Source organism: Saimiri boliviensis, chromosome 2 (genome assembly GCF_048565385.1).
Source record: "Saimiri boliviensis isolate mSaiBol1 chromosome 2, mSaiBol1.pri, whole genome shotgun sequence".
NCBI classification, from domain to species: domain Eukaryota; kingdom Metazoa; phylum Chordata; class Mammalia; order Primates; family Cebidae; genus Saimiri; species Saimiri boliviensis.
Genome location: NC_133450.1, coordinates 14203323 through 14228880, shown reverse-complemented (window position 1 = coordinate 14228880; position 25558 = coordinate 14203323). Strand labels below are relative to the sequence as shown.

The window sequence follows — 25558 nt, the reverse complement described above, 5'->3', positions numbered from 1 at the left end:
TTAGTCAATTTAAATTTAGAATTAATAATAATATATGTGAGTTTAATACTGCCATTTAATGTTAGCTGGCTGTTTTGCCCATTAGTTGATGTAAATTCTTGATTATGTAGATGCTCTCTACTTTTTGGTATTTTTTTGAAAGGCTGTTACTGGTTGTTCCTTTCTATGTGTAGTGGTTCTTTCAGAAGCTCTTGTAACGCAGGCCTGGTGGTGATGAAATCTCTGAGTGCTTGCTTGTTCGCAAAAGATTTTATTTTTCCTTCGCTTAGGAAGCTTTGTTTGGCTGGATGTAAAATTCTGGGTTGAAAGTTCTTTTCTTTAAGGATGTTGAATATTGGCCCCTACTCTATTCTGGCTTATAGGGTTTCTGCTGAGAGATCTGCTGTGAGTCTGATAGGCTTCCCTTTATGGGTAACCTGACCTTTTTCTCTGGCTGCCCTCAGTATTTTCTCCTTCATTTCAACCTTGGCGAATCTGGTGATTATGTACCTTGAGGTTGGTCTTCTTGAGGAATATCTTTGTGGTGTTCTCTGTATTACTTGAAGTTGAATATTGTCCTGCCTTGCTAGGTTGGGAAAGTTTTCCTGGATAATATCCTGAAGTGTATTTTCCAGCTTGGATTGATTCTCTTCGTCGCATTCAGGTACACCTATCAAACGTAGATTAGGTCTTTTCACATAGTCCCATATTTCTTGGAGACTTTGCTCGTTCCTTTTTATCCTTTTTTCTTTAATCTTGTCTTCTCGAGCCGGGCGCAGTGGCTCAAGCCTGTAATCCCAGCACTTTGGGAGGCCGAGGCGGGTGGATCACGAGGTCGAGAGATCGAGACCATCCTGGTCAACATAGTGAAACGCCGTCTCTACTAAAAATACAAAAAACTAGCTGGGCGTGGTGGCGCGTGCCTGTAATCCCAGCTACTCAGGAGGCTGAGGCAGGAGAATTGCCTGAGCCCAGGAGGCGGAGGTTGCGGTGAGCCGAGATCGTGCCATTGCACTCCAGCCTGGGTAACAAGAGCGAAACTCCGTCTCAAAAAAAAAAAAAAAAAAAAAAAAAAATCTTGTCTTCTCATTTTATTTCATTAAGTTGGTATTCAACCTCTGATATCTTTTCTTCTGCTTGATCCATTCGGCTGTTAAAACTTGTGCATAGTTTTTGAAGTTCTCGTGTTGTGTTTTTCAGCTCCATTAATTCACTTATATTTCTCTCTAAATTGTGTGTTCTTGTTAACATTTCATCAGACCTTTTTTCAAAGTTCTTAGTTTCTTTGCATTGGGTTAGAACAAGTTATTTTAAGGCCGGGCGCGGTGGCTCAAGCCTGTAATCCCAGCACTTCGGGAAGCCGAGGCGAGTGGATCACAACGTCAAGAGATCGAGACCGTCCTGGTCAACATGGTGAAACCCCGTCTCTACTCAAAATACAAAAAATTAGCTGGGCATGGTGGCACGTGCCTGTAATCCCAGCTACTCAGGAGGCTGAGGCAGGAGAATTGCCTGAACCCAGGAGGCGGAGGTTGCAGTGAGCTGAGATCGCGCCATTGCACTCCAGCCTGGGTAACAGGAGCGAAACTCCGTCAAAAAAAAAAAAAAAAGAACAAGTTATTTTAACTCACAGAAGTTTCTTATCATCCACCTTTTGAAGCCTGCTTCTGCTAATGGAATGCACTCATTCTCCATTAGGCCTTGTTCCGTTGCTGATGAGGAAATGTGATCCCCTGTAGAGGGAGAGGCGTTCTGATTTTGGGTATTCTCAGCCTTTTAAGGCTGGTTTCTTCCCTTCGTTATAGATTTATCCATCTGTGGTCTTTATAATTGGGTTTCTGAGTGGATGTCCAACTTGTTGGTTCCCAGCACTAAAATCTGAGCAACCCACTGCGCCGGCTAAAACAGCAGCGTTAAGACTGATGGTGATGTTCTGACTCTGCACCAAGAACCGCCGCACCAAGGCGGCGGCAAAACTGCCTTGCTGGCCACAACAGTCGCGCTGGTGACCCGTGGGGCTCCTCTGCTGGGAATCTCCTGGTGCATGAGCAACAAAAAATCATCTGAAAGTGTGGCGTTCTCTCATTCTCTGCACTTTCGCTGGGAGCTACAATCCCGAGCTGCTAGTGATCAGCCATCTTGAATCTCTCTCTCTCTCTCTCTCTCTCTCTCTCTCTCTCTCTCTCTCTCTCTCTCCCCCTTCTTGGTTTCTTTGTGCAAAATTGGGTTTTTGACTTTATCCAGAATGTATGAGAATATATTTCTCCTGGCTTTCCAGGAGCATTGAATAACCTAGACAGAAATGAAACTACTTCCAGAAAAGAGCTGTCTTTAGTGGCTCAGAGAGTGTATAGGTTTCTCCCTGGGGTAAATTTTCTTCTGTGCCCAGGGTTGCTGCCTGAGCTGTGGAATAGGTTGGCAATAGGACATGTGCAAGCAAGGCAATCAGAAAGTTCACAGGAGTGACCTGGAAGGTTTAGGTCAATGTCTGTGTCCAAGAGGACCTTGCAGGAATTTCTCTTGCTAATAGAAGAAATTATAGAAAAGGGAACAAACCCTAAGCAAAAGTAGTACACATATGGGCTGTGAAACTGCTTCTGTCACAGTTTTTCCCCAAGAGAAAGGACAAAGAAACAGAGGTGAGGCCAAGAGTAAAGATGATCTGTATAGTTCCCCTCTCTAGTGACTCCCAAGGGTTTCTTCCATCACTGCAGAGGAGTGAGTTGAAAGGCTCCAGTTTACTTTTTCTGTGTTGTTTTTACCTTCACTTCTGTGCATGTTTAAAGGATCTCTCTAGGATCTACCACATCCCAAGAAGGTTGGTGAGTTAAATTATAAATGCCCAGTTTTCAAGAGAGCAGATATGCCTTTTGGCATTTATCATAAATGTAGACAATTCATTATACAGGCTTCCACTTCCATTTCATTTTATGAAAGAGGTGGAGTTAGGGAAGTACAAGGGGTGTGTGTGAGAGACAATAATCAGATAAGGATAATGTTTTGGCAGTTTTTCAGGGAGCAGAATTAATCAGAATCAGTGTATGAACATTTTGTGGACTCACAGTGATGATCTGTGATCTGCAAATAATGATGACTTTCTAAGCCAAGAAGTCAGAGCCAACTGTGGAGAATGGATGCAGTACCCAGACCTCAGCTTGTAGGCTAATTTTCAAGGCCAGGAAGGTGTTTGTCCCTTTGTGTGTTGTGAGAGGGAAATGGATTATAGATAGGGTGATAGTCATGTAGTAAATTATTCCAGAATCAAACTTCTGTTGCAGGGCTATTCAGAAGATTGGATTAAGAATGTATGTAAGATCTTCTCTGATGTCTCTATTCAAGGACTTCATTTTACCTAGACTAAAAAGTTATCACAAGGGGAAGAGTCCCAAGGATTGGGAAAGTCCCAATCATTGACTCTTGTTTTCTGGGTCTGCTGATTGGTATCCTACTTAATCTCCAGAGGAAAAAAAGCCAGTGTGTGTATTGAGGGTCTTCGTATATGCAAGACATTATGCTCATTTACGATTGGGATACCAATAGACTCAATTCTGAGTGATGCCCCAATCCTGAATGAGCATAATAGACTTTGGCAGCTTCATAAATTCTGGGATTTAAAGAGTTAAAGAGTGCAGTGGTGCAAACATAGCTCACTGTAGCCTCAACCTCCTGGGCTCAAGTAGTCCTCCCACCTCAGCCTCTGGAGTAGTTGAGAATACAGGCATGTGCCACCACACACAGATACCTTTTTTATTTTTATTTTTTATAGAGGTGGGGTCTTCTTGCTATGTTACCCAGGCTAGTCTTAAACTCATGGCTACCTCCTCCATAGGCCTCCCAAAGCATTGGGACTACAGACATGAGCCACCACACCTTACCCATCACAACTTTTATGTTGTCTCTAGATGTGTTGCATTCTTCTTGGAACCTAACTATTTACATTCTTGTGAGACATTCTGGTTTTGAAGGCAGATTGCTGGTGTTTGACTATTGACTATTACTTTTGTTTGTTTGTTTGTTTTAAGACTGAGTTTTGCTCTGTCGCCCAGGCTAGAATGCAGTGGTGCAATCTCAGCTCACTGCAACCTCTGCCTTCCAGGTTCAAGCAATTCTCCTGCTTTAGCCTCCCGAATAGCTGGGATTACAGGCGCCTGCCACCATGCCCAGCTAATTTTTGTATTTTTAGTAGAGATGTGGTTTCACCATGTTAGGCTGATCTCTAACTCCTGACATCAGGTGATCCACCCACTTCGGCCTCCTGAAGTGCTGGGATTGCAGGCATCAGCCACTGTGCCCAGCTGAGTATTTCTATCTATATGTACATAATCAACTGCATCTTTAGACTGTTATGAATTGGCTTCTGTGTGGCAACAGCACCTCCTGTTTCTTACAAATTAAACAACCACTGTTACAGTCTCTAAAGGTTAGAAACTCCCACCAGGTTAATCCTAGCCTTCCTATAACTTTTAAGTAGATTCCTTCTAGATAAAGATGTATTAAAGTATCTAGGATTGTTAGGAATCATGGCATTCCTAGGATTTGGCTGTTTCTTCCTCTCTTTAGCCCCACCCAAATTCATTGATTTTATGCCAGACTAATGTACTATTTGCTGAATGGTGGATTGGTAGGAAGCATAGTGGTGGTAGCAGAACATACCTCAGATGCTGGGCCTTGTCTTTCTCATCAATCTGTGCGCTCTGTTACTATTAAAATCTGGCCCTGATTCTCTTTTATTAGAGATTTTTTTTAGTGAGATGAGAAAAATAGAACTAACTTTTTAAAAAAACGTGCCAAGTGCAGTTTATGAGGAAGATCATTAATAAGATCATTATAAGCTCATTAATAAGAATCATCTAAACCACTAGATTTGTAGTGGTATCATAAGCCAGAACTTGAAAGGAAGAACCAAAGTCTCTTATATTTACAGCTGTCTGCACTGTGGCAGGAATAGATGTAGGACTAGATTAAATACAGAAAACGTATTTTTTCTCAGTGTTCACCCTGCAACTCAGCTACTACTTTTTCTTCCCCCCAACAGATGGAGTCCCCTGTTTCCACACCAGCGGTGCTGCCAATACACCTTTTGGTGCCAGTGGTCAATAATGACATCTCATCTCCTTGTGAGCAGATCATGGTTCGTACCCGATCAGTTGGGGTCAACACATGTGATGTGGCTCTAGCCACAGAGCCTGAGTGCTTGGGCCCCTGTGAACCTGGAACTAGTGTCAACCTTGAAGGCATCGTGTGGCAGGAAACGGAAGATGGTAAGTGTGATATGTTGCTTTCCCATTCTTTCTCAGCCTTCGCAGAGGAGCCACCAGAGGCTTGTTGTTGTAAATACTGCAAAGTGTTTATTAGACTCTCAAGTGTCCACAGTCTGCAAGTGATACCCACACAGAGGATTTTTGCAGACTTAGCAAAATTTGCCAGCTTCTAGAGATTGCCAATGCCAGCTTTTTAGATTAAATATCTTTCCTTCATTATTCAACATGTTGACCCTGATACTTAAGCAGTCATGTGATAGTTGTTGGCCAGGTTATTCAAACTGTATCTCCATATCCCTTCTATCATTTTATATGAGAGAGTTAGATTGTAAATTAAATTTGAGGTCAGGCTTGAAGAGAAAAAGTAATAAAAGGGCAGCTGAGGGAGTCAAGGGAATGAATAGTCACTCTTAAATTAACTTAATGTTGTCTCATTGCATATGCCACTCTTGCCTTTTTTAACACCTATAGGTACAGCCAGCTTACTCTTCGCACTGATCGCCTCATTGCCCAGCCACCCACACCACTTCATGTGTCTGTGACTTAGTACAGATTTTATAGGCCAAGGCAACAGGGAAATGTTTAGATGGCCTTGTTTTCAGGTATCCAGTTGGTTCACTGTAGGTTGCTGCTGCCCAAGGCATGTAGACTTTTTGCATGTTCCATTTGCCCCTGAGAACAGAATTTCTTCTGTTTTGGAAATTCATGAACCTGAAAAAATGAAAGGAAGTATAAAGGGACTTAACGGGGTTATTTCAGATCTTTTGGTAACATCTGGTCACAGTTTGATTTCTGCATATTCTTTTTATAAAGAATCCAAGGCCTTGTCAGAGTATATGTGGTTGGAGAGGCTGGGCCTCAGAGTCCCGTCATGTCTCTGCATCAGTAACCAGACTTTCAAACTATCCTCACTCTGAGGAATTTAGAGGCCCGGGTGAGCACAGCTAATCATCTCTGATTATCACAGAGCAATCTTGTCAGTCTGCCCATAGGAATTCAGGCATTTCATTCTAGTGATTTTAACAAAAGTCTGTTTCCCTGAATATTTTGTTATCATTCAGTATTTATTTAAAGTTTACCATGCAGTAGGTGCTGTTGTGTTACAGGTTAAGAACTCTATGTTCTGGCTTGTCTCATCATTAGGGATATAATACATCCTCAGCTTTCAGAGTAATGTTGCTAATGAGATTTTATCATGTGCCTGTGTGGTAGAAGCTGATGCAGAGAAGGTAGAGGGTGAGTTTAACTCGGGATATGTGTGTACAATATACAATCTAAAAATCACAAAGTGGCTATCTCATTTTTAAAATATCATCTGCTTATGGATAAATCTGAATAGTCACAGAATCTATTGGAATGACAGACGTATCCAGACCACATCTCTGTGCCACCAAGCAATCTTCAAGGCCTCTTGCCTCAATATATTGAAGATAGAATAAATCAATTTCCTGCCTATTTATTCTGCTTGTCTTTATGATGGTGACTCTTTTCCATAGACAAGATGCTTTTTGTATGTGTGAACCTAACAAAAACTTCTGGAGAGTGAGGCTAATGCTTTCACTCTCCTTAGGACAATAAATACCTTTTTATCTGAAGATCCCTTCCTGCCAGGGGGAAGGAAGCTAACAAATAATTTTTTAAAATTTCTTTTAAATCATTTGCTCTGAAAGGCTCTCTTGTCAGCTTGTCACAGGCAGCCTATTATTACCAAGTTCCCCTGTTAGGTTTGTTTGTTTGTTTGTTTGTTTGTTTTTAATTTTTTGGATTTTTTTTTTTTTGAAACAGAGTCTCGTTCTGTCACCCAGGTTGGAGTGCTGTGGGTCGATCTTGGCTCACTGCAACTTCTACCTCTTAGGTTCAAGCGATTCTCCTGCCTCAGCCTCCCAAATACCTGGGACGACAGGCACATGCCACCACACACAGCCCATTTTTGTATTTTTAGTAGAGATGGTGTTTCACCATGCTGGCCAGGCTGGTCTTGAACTCCTATGATATGCCCACTTCTGCCTCCCAAAGTGCTGGTATTATAGGTGTGAGCCACCGCCCATGGCCCAATATGTACTTTTAAGGTACCCTGTACTTTATTTCATAGCACACATCACAGTTTGCAACTTTGTTTATAATTTTATGATTTTTATATTAATGTCTGTCTCTTCTGTGTTAGAAGTTGTATGAGATCAGGCACTCTGTTTTGCTCATCATTGTAATCAAAGCAGTTAACATAGGTGGCAGCTGATACCTATAGTAGTAGACTGTCAAAAATATTTGTTTGAGGCCAGGCGTAGTGGGTCCCCTCAGGTCAGGAGTTGGGGACCAGCCTAGCCAAGATGGTGAAACCCCATTTCTACTAAAAATACAAAAAAAAAAAAATTAGCTGGGCATGGTGGTGTGTGCCTGTAATCCCAGCTACCTGGGAGGCTGAGGCAGGAGAATCGCTTGAACCCTGGAGGCAGAGGTGCAGTGAGCCGAGATCGTGCCATCGCGCTTCAGCCTGGGTGACAGAGCAAGACTCTGTTTAAAAAAAAAAGAAAAAATAGCGCCGGGCGCGGTGGCTCAAGCCTGTAATCCCAGCACTTTGGGAGGCCGAGGCGGGTGGATCACGAGGTCGAGAGATCGAGACCATCCTGGTCAACATGGTGAAACCCCATCTCTACTAAAAGTGCAAAAAAACTAGCTGGGCATGGTGGCACGTGCCTGTAATCCCAGCTACTCAGGAGGCTGAGGCAGGAGAATTGCCTGACCCCAGGAGGCGGAGGTTGCGGTGAGCCGAGATCGCGCCATTGCACTCCAGCCTGGGTAACAAGAGCGAAACTCCGTCTCAAAAAAAAAAAAGAAAAGAAAAAAGAAAAAAATACTTGTGTGAATGAAGGAATGCTTGCATCTATGTCATTGTCATTTCTGGATCTATCTTAATATATGTCTAGTGGGTATTAAAATATTACTTGAACTTAGGAATCGTGTCAAAATGCTTTCCAAAATTCTAAATCTTCTCTAAAACTCAGAATAACTACTGCTTTTACCAGATTTGAGATCAGTCTCGTTGTCTAAATCTGTAAGTTTTTGTTTTTTGTTTTTTGGTTTTTTTTAGATGGAGTCTCACTCTGTCTCCCAGGCTGGAGTCCAGTGGCGCCATCTCGGCTCACTGCAACTTCCACCTCCCAGGTTTAAACAATTCTCCTGACTGAGACTCCTGAGTAGTTGTGATTATAGGTGCCCACCACCATGCCCAGCTAATTTTTGTATTTTTAGTGGAGATGGTGTTTTGCCATGTTGATCAGGCTGGTCTCAAACTGCTGACCTCAGGTGATCTGCCCGCCTCAGCCTCCCAAAGTGTTGGGATTCCAGCGTGAGCCATCGCGCCCAGCCCAGATTTTTTTTTTTCTTTTTTTTTTTTGAGACGGAGTTTCGCTCTTGTTACCCAGGCTGGAGTGCAATGGCACAATCTCGGCTCACCGCAACCTCCGCCTCCTGGGTTCAGGCAATTCTCCTGCCTCAGCCTCCTGAGTAGCTGGGATTACAGGCACGTGCCACCACGCCCAGCTAATTTTTTGTATTTTTAGTAGAGACGGGGTTTCACCATGTTGACCAGGATGGTCCCAATCTCTTGACCTCGTGATCCACCCGCCTCGGCCTCCCAAAGTGCTGGGATTACAGGCTTGAGCCACTGCGCCCGGCCCCAGCCCAGATTTTTAATCCTACTTTTAATACTAGGTTTTCTCCCACTCACTATATATATTTCAAGGCTTAGCTCTCTTCTTTATTTTTTTTATTTCATCCCAAGGGAAAGAGAACTGTTCTGCAGTAATATACTCATCTTTTCTTTGCTTTCTGGTCACCCCAGAGGGCCTTCACCTGAACTGTCAGTTGTCGAAGGTCTGAATTGTGATCAGAGTTGGTTCACATTCCTTTTCATCTTCAGGTAACAGAGATTTCCTGCAAAGATTATTCTCTAAAGATCTATAAGATCCAGTATATTGAGTCAGTCCTCAAGTTAATCATGAGAACTACATACAGATACAGTTAAAAAAATTCTTCCAGACTTCTAGGTTTTTTGTCTGCCACTCAGCATTTTGTACTTCTGTCTGTCTCTTTGTCCAGCAAACTACTTACTGTCTTCAAACAGAAAAGTCCTTACAGCTCAGGGAGAAGCTGTGAATGCTTGGCCTCTGAGGGGAGTTGAGGACACTGAGGTCCCTGTAGAACTGAGCCACCTTGCTGAGAACAGGTGTAGGAGTCATGGCCTCAATTATTCCTAGTTTCTTTGCCTACTTGTCCTATAGTGTTACTTCTTTATTTCCTCTTCTCTCCCTATCGCTCACTTTAAACCTTGCCTTGGAGGCATTTTTAAATTCCTGCAGATTCCATTTTCTTTTAGTCTGTTCATAATTCAGTCAGCACTGCAAAGATCCTACTTGACTAGATCAACCTTGGGACTGTTAAGAAGACCCAAGTGTAACCTAGAATTTTTTGTTTTTGAGACATTCTCAGCACTATACAAGGGCCATTTCCACTGGATTTTGCTTTATCTCACCTCATTTCAAATCAAAATATTGAGTATTGCCAAGGCAGGTAGATCACCTGAGGTCAGGAGTTTGAGACCAGCCTGGCCAACATGGGGAAACCCTGTCTCTACTACAAATGCAAAAATTAGCCAGTAATCCCAGCTACTTGGGAGGCTGAGGCAGGGGAATTGCTTGAACCTAGGAGGCGGAGGTTGTAGTGAGCAGAAATTGTGCCACTGTGCTCCAGTGTGGGCAACAGAGTGAGACTTCGTCTCAAAAAACTACCAAGTAACAAGTCTATTCTGGGTTCACAAGGCTTAACTCTAATCTAGGATCCTGGAAATAATGTATAAGAAGCCTTAAAGAAGACCGTATACTTTTTCTGACACAAAATTGCTTACTAGCTTGTATGGTATTTTAAAGAAAGGCAAGGCTGACTTTAGGTAAGAATTCCAGGAAAATGCTATAGTTCTCCTTTCTGGACAGTAGCACTAACCCAAAAGCCAATACCAGTGATGTAGTTTACTTTGGCAAATGTGCTTTATGGAAGAATTTATGGTATAATGGAAGGAGCACTGGACTAAAAATCTGGAGACTTCTATATCTCTACCACTATCATTATTGACCTTGGAAAAATCCCCTAACACTTCTGGGCCTTATTTATCTCATCTTTTAAGTTGAAATAGGTGACCAATTAGGACCTGTCAGTTTTTTTGTTTTTTTGTGTGTGTGTTTTTTTTTTTTTGAGACAGGGTCACGCTGTGTCACCCAGACTGGATTGCAGCAACAATATCATCTCTCACTGTAGCCTCAGACTCTTGAGCTCAAGTGATCCTCCTTCCTTGGCCTCCTGAGTAGCTGGGACTACAGGCATGTGCGGCCATACTCAGCTAAATGTTTTCTTTTTTTTTAAATAGAGACAGAGTCTTGCTGTGTTGTCCAGGCTGGTCTCAAACTCCTGGGCTCAAGTGATCCTCCTGCCTCAGCCTCCCAAAGTGCTGGCATTACAGGTGTGAACTACCATGCCCAGCCAGTCAGCTGTTAGTTATAAGAATCTGTGCAGACCAGGCGTGATGGTTCATGCCTGTAATCCCACCAGTATGGAAGGCCAAGGCAGATGGATCACTTGAGCCCAGGAGTTTGAGACCAGCCTGGACAACACAGCAAGACCTTGTCTCTACAAAAATAAAAAATTTTAATCATGGAATCAGGGCCAGGCACAGTGGCTTGTGCCTGTAGTCCCAGCTACTCAGGAGGCTAAGGCCGGAGGATCACGTGAGCCCAGGAGTTCAGAGCAACAGTGAGCTATGATTGTGCCACTGTGTTCCAGGCTGGGTAACAGAGTGAGACCCCATCTCAAAAAAAGAAAAGAAACATGGAATCAGCATGGATTTAACACTGGTTAGCTATGGCAACTTGAAAACAAACAAAATGGGCCGGGCGCAGTGGCTCACGCCTGTAATCCCAGCACTTTGGGAGGCCGAGGCGGGTGGATCACGAGGTCAAGAGATCGAGACCATTCTGGTCAACATGGTGAAACCCCGTCTCTACTAAAAATACAAAAATTAGCTGGACATGGTGGCTCACGCCTGTAATCCCAGCTACTCGGAAGGCTGAGGCAGGAGAATTGCCTGAACCCAGGAGGCGGAGGTTGCGGTGAGCCAAGATCACGCCATTGCACTCCAGCCTGGGTAACAAGAGTGAAACTCCGTCTCAAAAAAAAAAAAGAAAAGAAAAGAAAACAAACAAATGTCTGGGAACGGTGTCTCACACCTGTCATCCCAACACTTTGGGAAGCTGAAGCAGGTGGATTACTTGAGGCCAGGAGTTCGAGACCAGCCTGGCCAATATGGTAAAACCCTATCTCTACTAAAAATACAAAAATTAGCTAGGTGTGGTGACATATGCCTGTAATCCCATCTACTCTGGAGGCTGAGGCAAGAGAATCCCATGAACCCAGGAGGTAGAGGTTGCAGTGAGCCAAAATTGCCCCACTGCACTCTAACCTGGACAACAGAGTGAGACTCTACCTCAAAAAAAAAAAAAAAAAGAAAGAAAGAAAAATATTGGCTGGGCATGTTGGCTGACACGTGTAATGCCAGCACCTTGGGAGGCCAAGGTGGGTAGATTACCTGAAGTCAGAAGTTCGAGACCAGCCTAACCAACATGGTGAAACCCAGTCTCTACTAAAAATAGGAAAATTAACCAGGCATGGTGGCATGCACTTGTAGTCCCAGCTGCTCAGGAGGCTGAGGCACAAGAATTGCTTGAACCCAGGAAGCAGAGGTTGCAGTGAGATGAGATCAACCCACTGCACTCCAATCTGGGCAACAGAGCAAGACTCTATCTCAAAAAAAAAAGAAAAGAAAAGAAAAGTATCAATACCAGCAATGAGTTACTATTTTTTCATTTATTGTGTGTGCCATCCTGGGGAAAGTTGAGGAAACATTGAGTTAGGAATGGCATTTAGATACTATGAGAAGAAAATGAAATTATAATAATGATTTAATATAAGAGGATCTGGAGGTAGATAGGTAAGTAAATAGTCTAGGAGGGGTGTGATGAATTCACAATGGAATCACTGTTTCAGGCTTCTTAAAGTTACTTCTTTATTGCAAAATTGCTTTTGTAGCTCCAGCCATCACATTTTTTTCCAGTCTTGAAAGAAAAGGAAAATAGAGAAAAAAGCACCTGCCTCCCATCTTAATCTGTTACCTTTGGAGAGGTTTCCCATAAGCCATAGCATAAGACTTCTGCTTACATCTTGTTGGCTACCCTGTATGCAGGGAAGGCAAGAAATGTAGCCTTTTATGCGGATACGTTACTTCCTCAAATTAAGGGATTTTACTAAGGGAAAAGGGAAGAAATTAGCAGAATCTGCCACTCTTCTGCTCTGCATAGCCTTCATAGATCATAACTTCCAAAAGCTATTAGTTTAGCAGCTTTCTATTTTATGTACTCTCCTATATATTCATGTCTTTATCTGTCTACCTTGTATTAACAATACCCAGAACTTTCTCTCTATACTTGACCTTTTGCCTAGTACAGTTTCACTGATGAACATCACCAGAAACTGATTTATTAAATTCATAATGTCTAAAAGGAATATTCATCATTTTTAACCAAATATTTGCTTGTCTTCTCTATTTCTCTTCATTACACCTACTTTCCTCATTATCATTCTCCTGTTTTATTTTACTTTTGAGACAGAGTCTCACTCTGGAATGCAGTGGCTTAATCTTGGCTCACTGCAACCTCTGCCACCTGAGTTCAAGCAATTCTCCTGCCTCAGACTCCTGAGTAGCTGGGATTACAGGTGCCTGCCACCACACCCAGGTAGTTTTTGTATTTTTAGTAGAGACGGGCTTTCACCATCTTGGCCAAGCTGATCTTGAGCTCCTGACTTCATGATCCACCCACTTTAGCCTCCCAAAGTGCTGGGATTACAGGCATGAGCCACCGTACCCAGTCTACCATCCTCCTAATTTTCTGGGCTCAAAGCTCCCTTGTCATCTCTGACTCTTCACCCTTTATCTCTTTGTATAATTTTTTAGTGGATTCTTTAGGGATTACAATACGTACATTAATTTTTCGCAGTTTACTTAAAATTAGTATCTCAAGTGTCTACCTTGTATTGTAGAAATCTTACTACCCTGGCAAGGTGTGGTGACTGACGCCTGTAATCCAAGCACTTTGGAGGCCAAGGCGGGCAGATCACCTGAGATCGGGAGTTCCTGACCAACATGGTGAAACCCCATCTTAAAAATAAATAAATAAAAATAAAAATAAAAAAATCTTACTACCATTTAAGTCCCTTTACTCTCATTCTTCTGTTTGTTTGTTTGTTTGAGATGGAGTCTCACTGTGTCACCCAGGCTGGAGTGCAGTGGCATGATCTTGGATCACTGTAACGTCCAAGAAGAGACAGGGTTTCACCATGTTGGCCAGGCTCGATCCTGACCTCAAATGATCTGCCCGCCTCAGCCTCTGAAAATGCTAGGATTACAGGTGTGAGCCACTGCACCCAGCCTTACTCTCCAATCTTTTTTCTTTCTAGTTTTACAAAATTATTTCTTCTATGATGATTTAGAGGGACTATCTTCAAATGAATACAAAGTATTTCATAAATAATATCTGGCCATTTTCTAACCAGTTATTTGTTGCGCAATAAGGTACCTCACATCTTTCAGCAAGAAATGTATTAAGTTTGAATAGTAAAAATATTACATAATGAATTAGGACACAATTAAAATTTGCTTTGCTGGGCGTGGTGGCTCAAGCCTGTAATCCCAGCACTTTGGGAGGCCGAGGCGGGTGGATCACGAGGTCGAAAGATCGAGACCATCCTGGTCAACATGGTGAAACCCCGTCTCTACTAAAAATACAAAAAATTAGCTGAGCATGGTGGCGTGTGCCTGTAATCCCAGCTACTCAGGAGGCTGAGGCAGGAGAATTGCTTGAACCCAGGAGGCGGAGGTTGCCGTGAGCCAAGATCGCGCCATTGCACTCCAGCCTGGGTAACAAGAGCGAAACTCCGTCTCAAAAAAAAAAAAAAAAAAAAAAAAATTTGCTTTAAGTATTTCTATTTAATGAAGAGAAACATTTTTATATTCCAGAGATCTTTATTTTTTTTAGCACCTATTATGCTATGAATTCGTAGGGAAGAGATTCCAGCAGCTCAGGCTCCTTCCCATTGGTTCTCACAAAGTGTGCTTCTCTGGGTGGAGCAGGCTGCTGCTTCAGCTGAACCCAGTTGCCTTTCTCTTGGGCATCTTTCTTTTTCTTATCATTTTCCTTCATGTGTTTCAGGAAGTTATGTCAGCTCTTAATATCAGCTCAATATACACATTAATTCTCTTGGCAAGAATCTTGCCCTTGTCTGTTTACATCAATGCCAACAGCACACTGGGGAACATTGTATACGCTTCCAGTTTCGCCATGGTAACACTTGTGGGGTATTCCTCTTTGAACAGTATCCATTCCCTTGATGTCTACAATATCACCTCTCTTACAGATTTGCATATACATGGCCAAAGAAGCAACTCCACATTTTCTTTTTCTTTTTTTTTTTTGAGACGGAGTTTCGCTCTTGTTACCCAGGGTGGAGTGCAATGGCGTGATCTTGGCTCACCACAACCTCCGCCTCCTGGGTTCAGGCAATTCTCCTGCCTCAGCCTCCTGAGTAGCTGGGATTACAGGTGTGCGCCACCATGCCTAGCTAACTTTTTTGGATTTTTTAGTAGAGACGGGGTTTCACCATGTTGACCAGGATGGTCTTGATCTCTTGACCTTGTGATCCACCCACCTCGGCTTCCCTAAGTGCTGGGATTACAGGCTTGAGCCACCGCACCCGGCTGCAACTCCACATTTTCTGAAAGGCGTAGAGAACATATATCGGGTGCCTCTCTTCTTTTTTTTTTTGAGACTGAGTTTCGCTCTCGTTACCCAGGTTGGAGTGCAATGGTGCGATCTCGGCTCACCGCAACCTCCGCCTCCTGGGTTCAGGCAATTCTCCTGCCTCAGCCTCCTGAGTAGCTGGGATTACAGGCATGTGCCACCATGCCCAGCTAATTTTTTGTATTTTTAGTAGAGACGGGGTTTCACCATGTTGACCAGGATGGTCTCGATCTCTTGACCTTGTGATCCACCCGTCTCGGTCTCCCAAAGTGCTGGGATTACAGGCTTGAGCCACCGCGCCCGGCACTTTTTTTTTTTTTTTTTTTTTTTTTTTGAGACGCAGTTTCGCCCTTGTTACCCAGGCTGGAGTGCAATGGCGCGATCTCGGCTCACCGCAACCTCCGCCTCCTGGGGTCAGGCAATTCTCCTGCCTCAGCCTCCTGAGTAGCTGGGATTACAGGCACGCACCACCATGCCCAGCTAATTTTTTGTATTTTTGGTAGAGACAGGGTTTCACCATGTTGATCAGGATGGTCTCGATCTCTCGACCTTGTGATCCACCTGCCTCGGCCTCCCAAAGTGCTGGGATTACAGGCTTGAGCCACCGCGCCCAGCGCGGGTGCCTCTCTTCTTAACCTTTGTGTTCATCAAGTTACTGGAAGATAGCTGTTCCAGCCAAAAGTCACTCCATTCTTTGTGTTGTAGTTGTCTTATGATAGCACATTGCCTGCTTTTGTATGGCTTATGAGCTAAGAAGAGTGTGTATATGTATATATATATATATATATTTTTTTTTTTTTTGAGGCAGGGTCTTGCTCTTTCACTGAGGTGGGAGTGCAGTGGCGAGATCACTGGCTCATACAGTAGCACAATCATGGCTCACTGCAGGCTCAACCTACCAGGCTCAAGTGATCCTACAGCCTCAGCCTCCCAAGTAAGTAGGACTACCAGAGCATGCTATCATGCCCAGGAAGTTAAAATTTTTTTTTTTTTTTTTTTTTTTTTTTTGTAGAGACAGAGTCTTACTACGGTGCCTAGGCTGATCTTGAATTTCTAGGCTCAAGCAATCCTCCCACCTGAGCCTCCCAAAGTGCTGGGATTACAGGCATGAGCAAGCATGCCCAGCCTATATTTTTTAGTAGTTGAAAAAACTCACAACCCAAGAATATTTGTGAGGCATGAAAATTATATGGAATTCAAATTCCAGTGTCTATAAATAAAGCGGTTTTTTGTTTGTTGTTTTTGTGCTTTTTTTTTTTTAGCGACAGAGTCTCACTCTGTCACCCAGGCTGGAGTGCTAGGGTGCAGTCTTGGCTCACTGCAACCTCTGCCTCCCAGGTTCAAGTGATTCTCCTGCCTCAGCCCCCCAAGTAGCTGGGATCACACACCTGGCTGATTTTTTTTTTTTTTTTTTTTTTTTTTTTTTTTGCTTTTTCAGTAGAGACTGGGTTTTGCCATGTTGACCAGGCTGGTCTGGAACTGCTAACCTCAGGTCCGCCTGCCTTGGCCTCCCAAAGTGCTGGGATTACAGGTGTGAGCCACCATGCCCGGCTTTTTGTTGTTTTATTTATTTATTTATTTATTTTTAGATAAAGAGTCTTGCTTTTTTTCCAAGGCTGGAGTGCAGTGGTGTAATCATGGCTCACTGTAGGTTCAAGCAGTCTCCCACCTCAGCCTCCCAAGTAGCTGGGACTGCAGGTACATACTACCATCCACTACTAATTTTTTTTTGTTTAAATTTTTTTTGTAGAGATGGGGTCTCACTGTGTTTCCCAGGCTGGTTTCAAACTCCTAGGCTCTAGTAATCCTCCTGTCTCAGCCTCACAAAGTGCTGGGATTACAAGGATGAGCCACCACTCCTGGTTTATAAATAAAGTGTTTTGTTGTTGTTTTTTCTGTAACCTCCTATTAGAAGTAACATGTTTCGTTTTGTTTTTTGACACAGGCTGAAGTGCAGTGGTGTGATCACAGCTCACTGCAGCCTCCACCTCCCAGGCTCAAGTAATCTTCCTACCTCAGCCTCCCAAGTAGCTGAGACTACAGGCATGTGCTATCCCATCTGGCTAATTTTGTATTTTTTGTGGAGACAGGATTTTGCCTTGTTGCCCAGGCTGGTCTCAAACTTCTGGGCTCAAGCGATCCACCCACCTCAGCCTGCCAAAGTGCTAAGACTGTAGACGTGAGCCATCACACCTGGCCTGTAATATTTTCTTATGGAAATGAGATCTCACTGTGTTGCCCAGGCTCGTCTTCGACTCAAGCAGGGCTTGAGTTGGGCCTACCTCGGCCTTCTAACATATTGGGATTATAGGCATAAGCCACTGCGCCTGGCCCCATAAATAAAGTTTTATTGGAAGATAGTCATTCTCATTTAATGTATTTTGGCCACATGTGCCCTGCCCGACAATGGCAGAGTTCAAAAGTTGTAACAGGGACCATATAGCCTGCAAGGCCAAAACTATTTGCTATCTGGTCTTTTATTGAAAAAGTTTACCAATCTCATGCCTTATTATTATATCTTGGGTTTATTTGTTTGTTTTTTGAGACAGGTTCTCACTCTGTCACCCAGGCTATAGTGCAGTGGCATAATTTCTTGTCTTACAGCTAACACATTGGAAATCTCATAAGATAATTTTTTTTAATTTTTCTCTTTTAGTTGTTAGACTGTAAAAAACTCAAGAGAATAATTTATTATGTTTACCATTTCTTTCTTTTTTTGAGATGAAGTCAAAAAAAAAAAAAAAAGACCATCCTTTCCCCATTGAATAGCAGTGTCACATTTGTCATAAATCAGTTAACATGTGTGGTTTACTTACGGGTTCTCTTCTGTTCCATTTACATATTTACCTATTCTTGTGTCAATACTGCATCGTCTCACCCTGTCTCACCCAGGCTGGAGAGCAGTGGTGCTATCCCAGATCACTGCAACTTCTCCCTCCCAGGCTGAAGCAGTCCTCCCACCTCAGCCTCCTGAGTAGCTGCGATCACAGGCATGTGCCACTACACCAGCTAATTTTTTTTTGTATTTTTGGTAGAGACGGGGATTTGCCATATTGCCCAGGCTGATCTCAAACTCCTGGGCTCAAGCAGTCCACCTACCTTGGCCTCCCAAAGTTCTGGGATTACAGGCATGAGCCACTGCACTCTGCCTGATATTTAACATTTCTGTTGCTCTTTCTTCATTCCTGATATTCCAAGAGTTCCTCTATTGTTTCCCTTGTCTGAACAATCTCCTTTAGTTAGTTCTTTCAAAGAAGGTTTGCTCTTGAGAATGGCTTTACTTACTTCACCTTTATCTCTAAAGGATATTTTTTTTTTTTCTGGATACAGAATTCAGAGTTTACATTTCTTTTCTTTGAGCATTAGAAAAAAAAGTTCTGGCCAGGTACAGTGGCTCATGCCGGTAATCTCAGAACTTTGGGAGGCCAAGGCAGGTCTAATTCAGGAGTTTAAGACCAGCTTGGGCAACATGGTGAAACCCCATCTCCACTAAAAATACAAAAACTAGTTGGTTGTGGTGGTGCATACTTGTAATCCCAGCTACTCGGGAGGCTGAGTAGGAAAATCCCTTGAACCCAGGAGGCGGAGGTTGCAGTGAGCTGAGATCACACCACTGCATTCCAGCCTGGGCGACAGCAAGACTCCATGTCAGAAAACAAACCAAAAAAAAAATTGTTTTATTTTAGCCTCCTTTCTTTCTTTCTTTCTTTCTTTTTTTAAGCCTCCATTGTTTCTGCTACATAATTGTTTCTATTGTTCTCCTGTGTCATTTTTCTCTGGTTGCTTTCACAGTTTGTCATTTTCAGTGGTTTGATTATGATGTGTCATATGTCAGATGTGTATTTCCTTGAGTTTATTCTTTTGGGGGTCATTTAGCTTCTAGAATCTGTAAGTTTATGTCCTTTTTCAAATTTGGGTGTCATCGGCAGTTACATATCTACACATTTTTTTCTGCAGTACCTTCTTTGTCCTCTCCTTCTAAGACTATGGTGTCATAAATACTAAGCCAGTTTTAGGCCAGACACGGTGGCTCACGCCTGTAATCCTAGTGCTTTGGGAGCCCAAGGCAGGTGGATCACCTGAGGTCAGGAGTTTAAGACCAGCCTGGCCAACATAGTGAAACCCTATTTCTACTAAAAATACAAAAAATGAGTCAGGCGTGGTAGATCATGACTGTAATCCCAGCTACTCGGGAGGCTGAGGCAGGAGAATCACTTGAACACAGAAGGCGGAGGTTACAGTGGGCCAACAATGTGCCATTGCACTCCAGCTTGGGCGATAAAATTAAAACTCTGTCTCAAAAAAAAAAAAAAAAAAAAAAAAATTAGGCCAGTTCTTACTTGTATCGACCTAGGATTTCTGTGTGTCTTTTCTCCTTTATTAGACAATAAAATGGCTGAGGCCAGGAACTGCATTTTATATATCATTTTATTTCCCCAAGGACCAGCTGAGTCTTTACACAGAATATATTAGTAAATATTTGATTAACAAAATTGACTGTTCCTTGTTCCCGTGTGTTCAGGCATGTAGGTAAAAATAGTGAATTTTTTTTGGTACTTTTTTGGGTTCATTTGCCATGTATTGACTATAATGAGGGACTTTGTATTGTACTTGCCTTTTTCCTTTTTTTATTTTTATTTTTATTTTATTTTTTATTTATTTTTTATTTTATTAAAGTCAGAGATAGCTAGGTGCAGTGGTTCATGCCTGTAATCCCAGTGACTGATGTGACTGAGGCAGGAGGATAACGTGAGGCCAAGAGTTCGAGATCAGCCTGGGCAATATAGAGAGAACCCATTTTTACAAAAATAAAAAATTTAATAAAATAATAATAATAAATAAAAATATTGGGCATGGTGGTGTGCACTGGTCCAAGCTACTTGAGAGGCTAAGGTAGGAGGATCGCTTGAGCCCAGGAGTTAGAGGCTACAGTGAGCCAAGATTGTACCACTGCACTCCACTTGGACAGTACAGCAAGACCCTGGCTTAAAAAAATAAAAGTCAGATCTTTGAAGGATTTTCACAGTTAATGGTTTGAAGTTATGCTCTGAAAAACTTCAGCATAGAGGAACCTCTGAGGCAGTCATAAGGAGTGTGGAGAACTGACTGGGACAGCCCCAGGTCTGACTTCTGTCATCCCACCAGCTATAGCTCAGAGTATTTCTATTTTTGGATGACATATATTAGGCTCCTTTGTAATAAAAGGATTCTGCTGCTAAAAAAGAAAAAAGCTTTTGTGTGTGTGTGGTTTTTTTTTTTTTTTTTTTTTTTTTGAGACGGAGTTTTGCTCTTGTTACCCAGGCTGGAGTGCAATGGCGCGATCTCGGCTGACCGCAACCTCCGCCTCCTGGGTTCAAGCAATTCTCCTGCCTCAGCCTCCTGAGTAGCTGGGATTACAGGCACGCACCACCATGCCCAGCTAATTTTTTGTATTTTTAGTAGAGACGGGGTTTCACCATGTTGACCAGGATGGTCTCGATCTCTTGACCTCATGATCCACCTGCCTCAGCCTCCCAAAGTGCTGGGATTACAGGCTTGAGCCACCATGCCCGGCCCTGTGTGTGTGTTTTTTTAAGAGACGGGGTCTTGCTATGTTGCCCAGGCTGGAGTGCAGTGGCTGTTCACAGGCGGGATCCCACTACTGATCAGCACTGGAGGTTTGACCTGCTCCATTTCCGGCCTGGGCCGGTTCACGCCTCCTTAGGCAATCTGGTGGTCTCCCGCTCCCGGGAGGTCACCATATTGATGCCGAACTTAGTGCCGACACCTGATCGGCATAGCACACTGCAGCCCAGAACTCCTGGGCTCGAGCAATCCTCCCACCACAGCCTCCTGAGTAGCTGGGACTACAGGCACACGCCACCGTGCCCTGCAGAAAAATAGTTTTGATAATCATTTATCTAGGTAACCCTCCCATCCCATGTGGAAATTCCCCTCATAACAAACATCTCTGAAATTATAATTTCTCTTATAATATCTCTGGTCTTTTATCAGAATATCAGGAAGAAAGAAATTGTACTTAAGACCATGTTTCTGAAGCTGAAGTGAGTATGACTTCCTTATATGTCAGAGGGTATGAAAATCCATACAATTAAGCTTGGCTTGTCTTTCAAAACTCAATTCTGACTTAATGATTTGGTAGGAAAAAAGTTTTCAGTTTTTATCCCCACCCACCCCACCCCCCCCCTTTTTTTTTTTTTTTTTTTCGAAATGGAGTCTTACTCTGTTGCCAGGTTGGATCACAGTGCTACAGTCTTGGCTCACTGCAGCTTCTGCTTCCCAGGTTCAAGAAACTCTTCTGCCTCAGCCTCCCTAGTAGCTGGGTCTTCAGGTGTGCTCCGCCATGCCCAGATAATTTTTTGTATTTTTGTGAAGACAGGGTTTCCTCATGTTAGCCAAGCTTGTCTCAATCTTCTGACCTCAGGTTATTCACCTGCCTCAGCCTCCCAAAGTGCTGGGATTACAGACATGAGCCACCACACCTGGCCAAGGGAAAGAATTTTTAGTTTAATTTAAATTTAAATAGCCATATGTATGTTAACTAGTGGCTTATGGTATTGACAGCACAGGGGCTAGACCTTTATATACACACACACATGCATATATATATGGTATGTGTGTCTGTGTGTATATACTCTGAGATAGAAGGAAGAGTAATTGTGTGGGAGTATGAAGAGGGTGGGTAAGTAGCTGACATCTACACAGACTCATGGTGACTTCTGTGAACTTCGGCCCCTATTACCCAGGAGAACGTTTGGCCCTACTTCAGACTCTGTAGTTGAGCCTTTTGCTTTGATCTGTGGGCTGCAGTTTTCTCATTATCAGAGTAACAGGCTATGGTTTTGCTTAGCAGGAAGTTAGTTTGCCTATGATAGCTCTACTGAGAACCTGCCCCAACTATTCTTCATCCTCATCTGATTGCAGATCCCAGCTGTGGGTCTTTATCCTTTTCACTAAAGGAAAGGGGCCCTCCATTAATCTTCTTTCATGGAAATGGTAACCTTGGTAGTTACCCTTGGTTTATCCTGTGATTTTGATGTAGAAAAGTATGAGTGTGAACTGTGAAATACCTAATGTTAGATATTTGCACTGGAAAAGTAAGGTGGCATTCAGCTATTGGTTTTTCTTTCTCATATGTTGTAATTAATGCCCCTTCACCTTCAGTCTTGCCCCAGGCAACACTCAACCTAGAGGCGAAATGGGGCACAGTAACAACGAGGCTTTCTCCACTATTTAGCCAATTGCAAAGCAGCTTGAATCCCTAAGAAATATCTCTACCAACAGCACAGTCATAAAGAGCCAAGCAGCCATTGTCTGGCATCACAAATCTTCATAGCAACAGACCACCACATGGCAACAGCAGCCACACAAAGGAAACATTAGGAAAATCAATACCTACTTTCTCCCACCCCTCCCCCACCAAAACAACAGCCAACACATTCTTCTCACCTAGTAGCTTACTCCCAGGGGATACTTTAGGGCAGTGACGTGTTTATATACTTTTGTGGATTGTGTTACATGTCCGCTGTCATACATTTAAATCCTGAAGCCCTTGGGAAAAATTTCAGTCACAGGCTTTTTTGTTTCATTTTGCAAATGGCAAAATGGACTAATTCCCAGGGGAGAGAGAGATCCTCTCTTTGTGCACGCTCACCCACCTTCTCCTTCCCCCAGCAAAGCACAGTCAGGCAGTATATATAGGTGACTAGGCTGTCACCTTGCCAGATAGGTAAAGTTGTTTGCAGATGAGATTCTTTTCGTATTTCAGTAATGAAACCCAGACCTATTTTGTTATCAAAATCATCCTGATACCTATAAACTCAGGTGAGTGATACCTAAGCAATAAATATATTACTGGGATTACCTGGGATTAATCACTAGGCCTAACTAACTTAGCTTTGAAGTATGATTCAAAAGGGGGAAAGTCCTATTTAAGAGCCTTGGTGTTTTCTTGCTATGTTAATAAGATCGTTTCACTAGTCTGGGCCTTTAATTTCCTCATTTGTAAAATAAGGAGGTTGGACTACATGATCTCTGTGATCCTTCTAGCTCTGATATTTACAATTCTGTAATCATTTATGTGGAACAGAAGAGGAAATTGTCTTTGTTAGTCATTGATTGCAATGAGATCTGCTGGAAGATGTTGAGCCCTCTGGTCTTAGTGCTTACACTGCTAAAAACAGGTCCTGGCCCTGCCCTGTTTGATAAAGCTGCTGTAACAATGATAGGCAGAAGCTATTAACAAACTTGGCAACTAGCCTTTTCTCCCTCGGCGGTTGTTTCAGACTAGTTCAAGCAGAGCTTTGCTCCCAAGCTATTGCTACTGAGGCTGCTGCTGCCTCTTAATGATACCGGTGAGAACTAACTCTGTTTCTCTCTTTCACTCTTTTCGTTTTCTCTCTCTCCCTGACTACTCTATGAAACAAGGGCTGTTCTCCACCTCTTCTGATACCTCATTATTCCATCTCCCTCAGGCTTTACAGAACAAAGAAATCACAGGGCATCAACTTTATAATTTAGGCAGCTGGAGATAATTTCCCCAGGATAGGGTGAGTAGGTAGCTGATTCCTCATGGCATTAGGCAGCATTGCTAAATGGCCTCGTGTTTCATCTGCCAGGCTTAGGCTTTGTTAGGCCCATTCAGGCTTCTCTGTATTTCAATTAAATTATAGTGGTAAAGCAGGCCTGTGTACTTTCAGAGGGGGTAGGGGTTAGGAAAAACAAGAAAAGTATGTCATTTATAGGGCCTGCTACTCACTAATTGCTCAAGAAATTTTTGTTTAATATACTATCCCTGTGCTTACTCCTGCCAGATCTTTTATTTCCTTTAGTTGCTGCCTTCACGGCCTTCTCCATAACAACAAGCTGTATGACAAAAAGGCTATGGTAAGAAATTGAGCAGTCTCCCTCCCACAAGTTGTACTCTATTTTCTCCTTAGGATATCTAAAAGCAGCTCAAAAGACTGCTGTCAAATAATTTTCTACCCCCATTGAACGCATAATCAAATGAAACTTTTTTTAATTGCGTTTTAGGTTTTGGGATACATGTGAAGAACATGCAAGATTGTTGCATAGGTACACACATGGCAGTGTGATTTGCTGCCTTCCTCCCCTTCACCTATATCTGGCATTTCTCCCCATGCTATCTCTCCCCACCTCCCCACTCTCCTGTCCCTCCCCCATTTCCCCCCAACAGACCCCAGTGTGTAGTGCTTCCCTCCCTGTGTCCGTATGTTCTCACAAATGAAACTTTCAACCCTGAACTAATTCAGTGAACAACCTGCATTCTCCTTATTTGACTCTGATTATCCCCACCTTTTGAAAATTTTCTCGATCACTCAATATACTTGAAATACTGTGCATCTTCCCATTTATGAAGTTCCCCTTTGCTTTTTAGCTTTCAGCTTACTCCTTAGAATTAGAAAATCTCCTGGAATGAAGTATGGAGAAAAGAGTAGATGAAGAAGGCAGAACCCTCCCCTTTTCTGCCACGTGCTGTTGCCTTAGATACTAGTCTGGTCTGCTGCCCTAGAGATTGGGCAAGCTGCCTAAAGTGTAGAACTGGCCTGCATCTTGGCTGATCCTGGCATTGCCTACTCTGTTACCCTTTGTTATCTTCCCTGCCGCTTGTCTACAGGAGTCACAAACCCAAAGGTTTTGTTTTTGTTTTATGTTAATAGGTCTTATTGAAAGTAATATAAACCTGTACACAAATAATAAGTGTGCAAGTCTACATTTTCAAAGTGAAAATGTGGTACCACCACTTAAATGAGGAAAGGCAGTATTGCCAGAACCCCAAAACCTCTTTCATGCCTCCCTTCTAATAGCTAGCCCTTCCCCTGACCCTAGGTAACCAATTTTCACTGTTAATATCATAGATTAGTGTTACCCATTTTGAATTTCATGTAAATAGAATCATTACAGTATGAGCTTTATGTTGAGCTGTTCAACATTATGCCATTGAGATTCATCCATATTGTTGCATGTAGTTGAACTTTGTTTATTTTCATTATTTTGTAGTATTCCATTATGTGAGTATGCTACTACTTACTAAGTTGTTGATGGGCATTTGGGTTATTTGCAGTTTGAGGCTGTTATAAAAAGTACTGCTGTAAAAATTCTTGTACATATCTTTTTGGTACTATATATACATATTCCTATCTATACTTAGAAATTGAATTCTTGAATCATAAGTTATATGTATGATTAACTTTAATAGATATCACAAGTTTCCTGAAATGTCTAAACCAATGTACATTCCTACTTCCAATGTATTAGAATCCTGATTGATCTATGTTCTAGCCAACACTTGACCTTATTTGTCTTTTTCATTTTAGCCATTCTGGTGGTGTGTAGTGGTATCTCATTGTGGTATTAATTTGCATTTCCCTGGTGAGTAATGAACTTGAGCATCTTTTC

General features: G+C 42.7%; 1 protein-coding gene across 4 annotated transcripts in view; it reads left to right on the top strand.

Annotated features, from left to right (window-relative positions):
* The window catches only part of ZNF609 (zinc finger protein 609), a 269562-nt gene that overhangs the window by 177904 nt on the left and 66100 nt on the right, over positions 1–25558 (top strand). For all 4 annotated transcript variants that reach the window (XM_074392828.1, XM_039469110.2, XM_039469111.2 and 1 more), the window contains exon 3: positions 5015–5240. In XM_074392828.1, coding sequence (XP_074248929.1) covers positions 5015–5240 — 226 coding nt within the window. The remainder of the gene's footprint in view (positions 1–5014; positions 5241–25558) is intronic.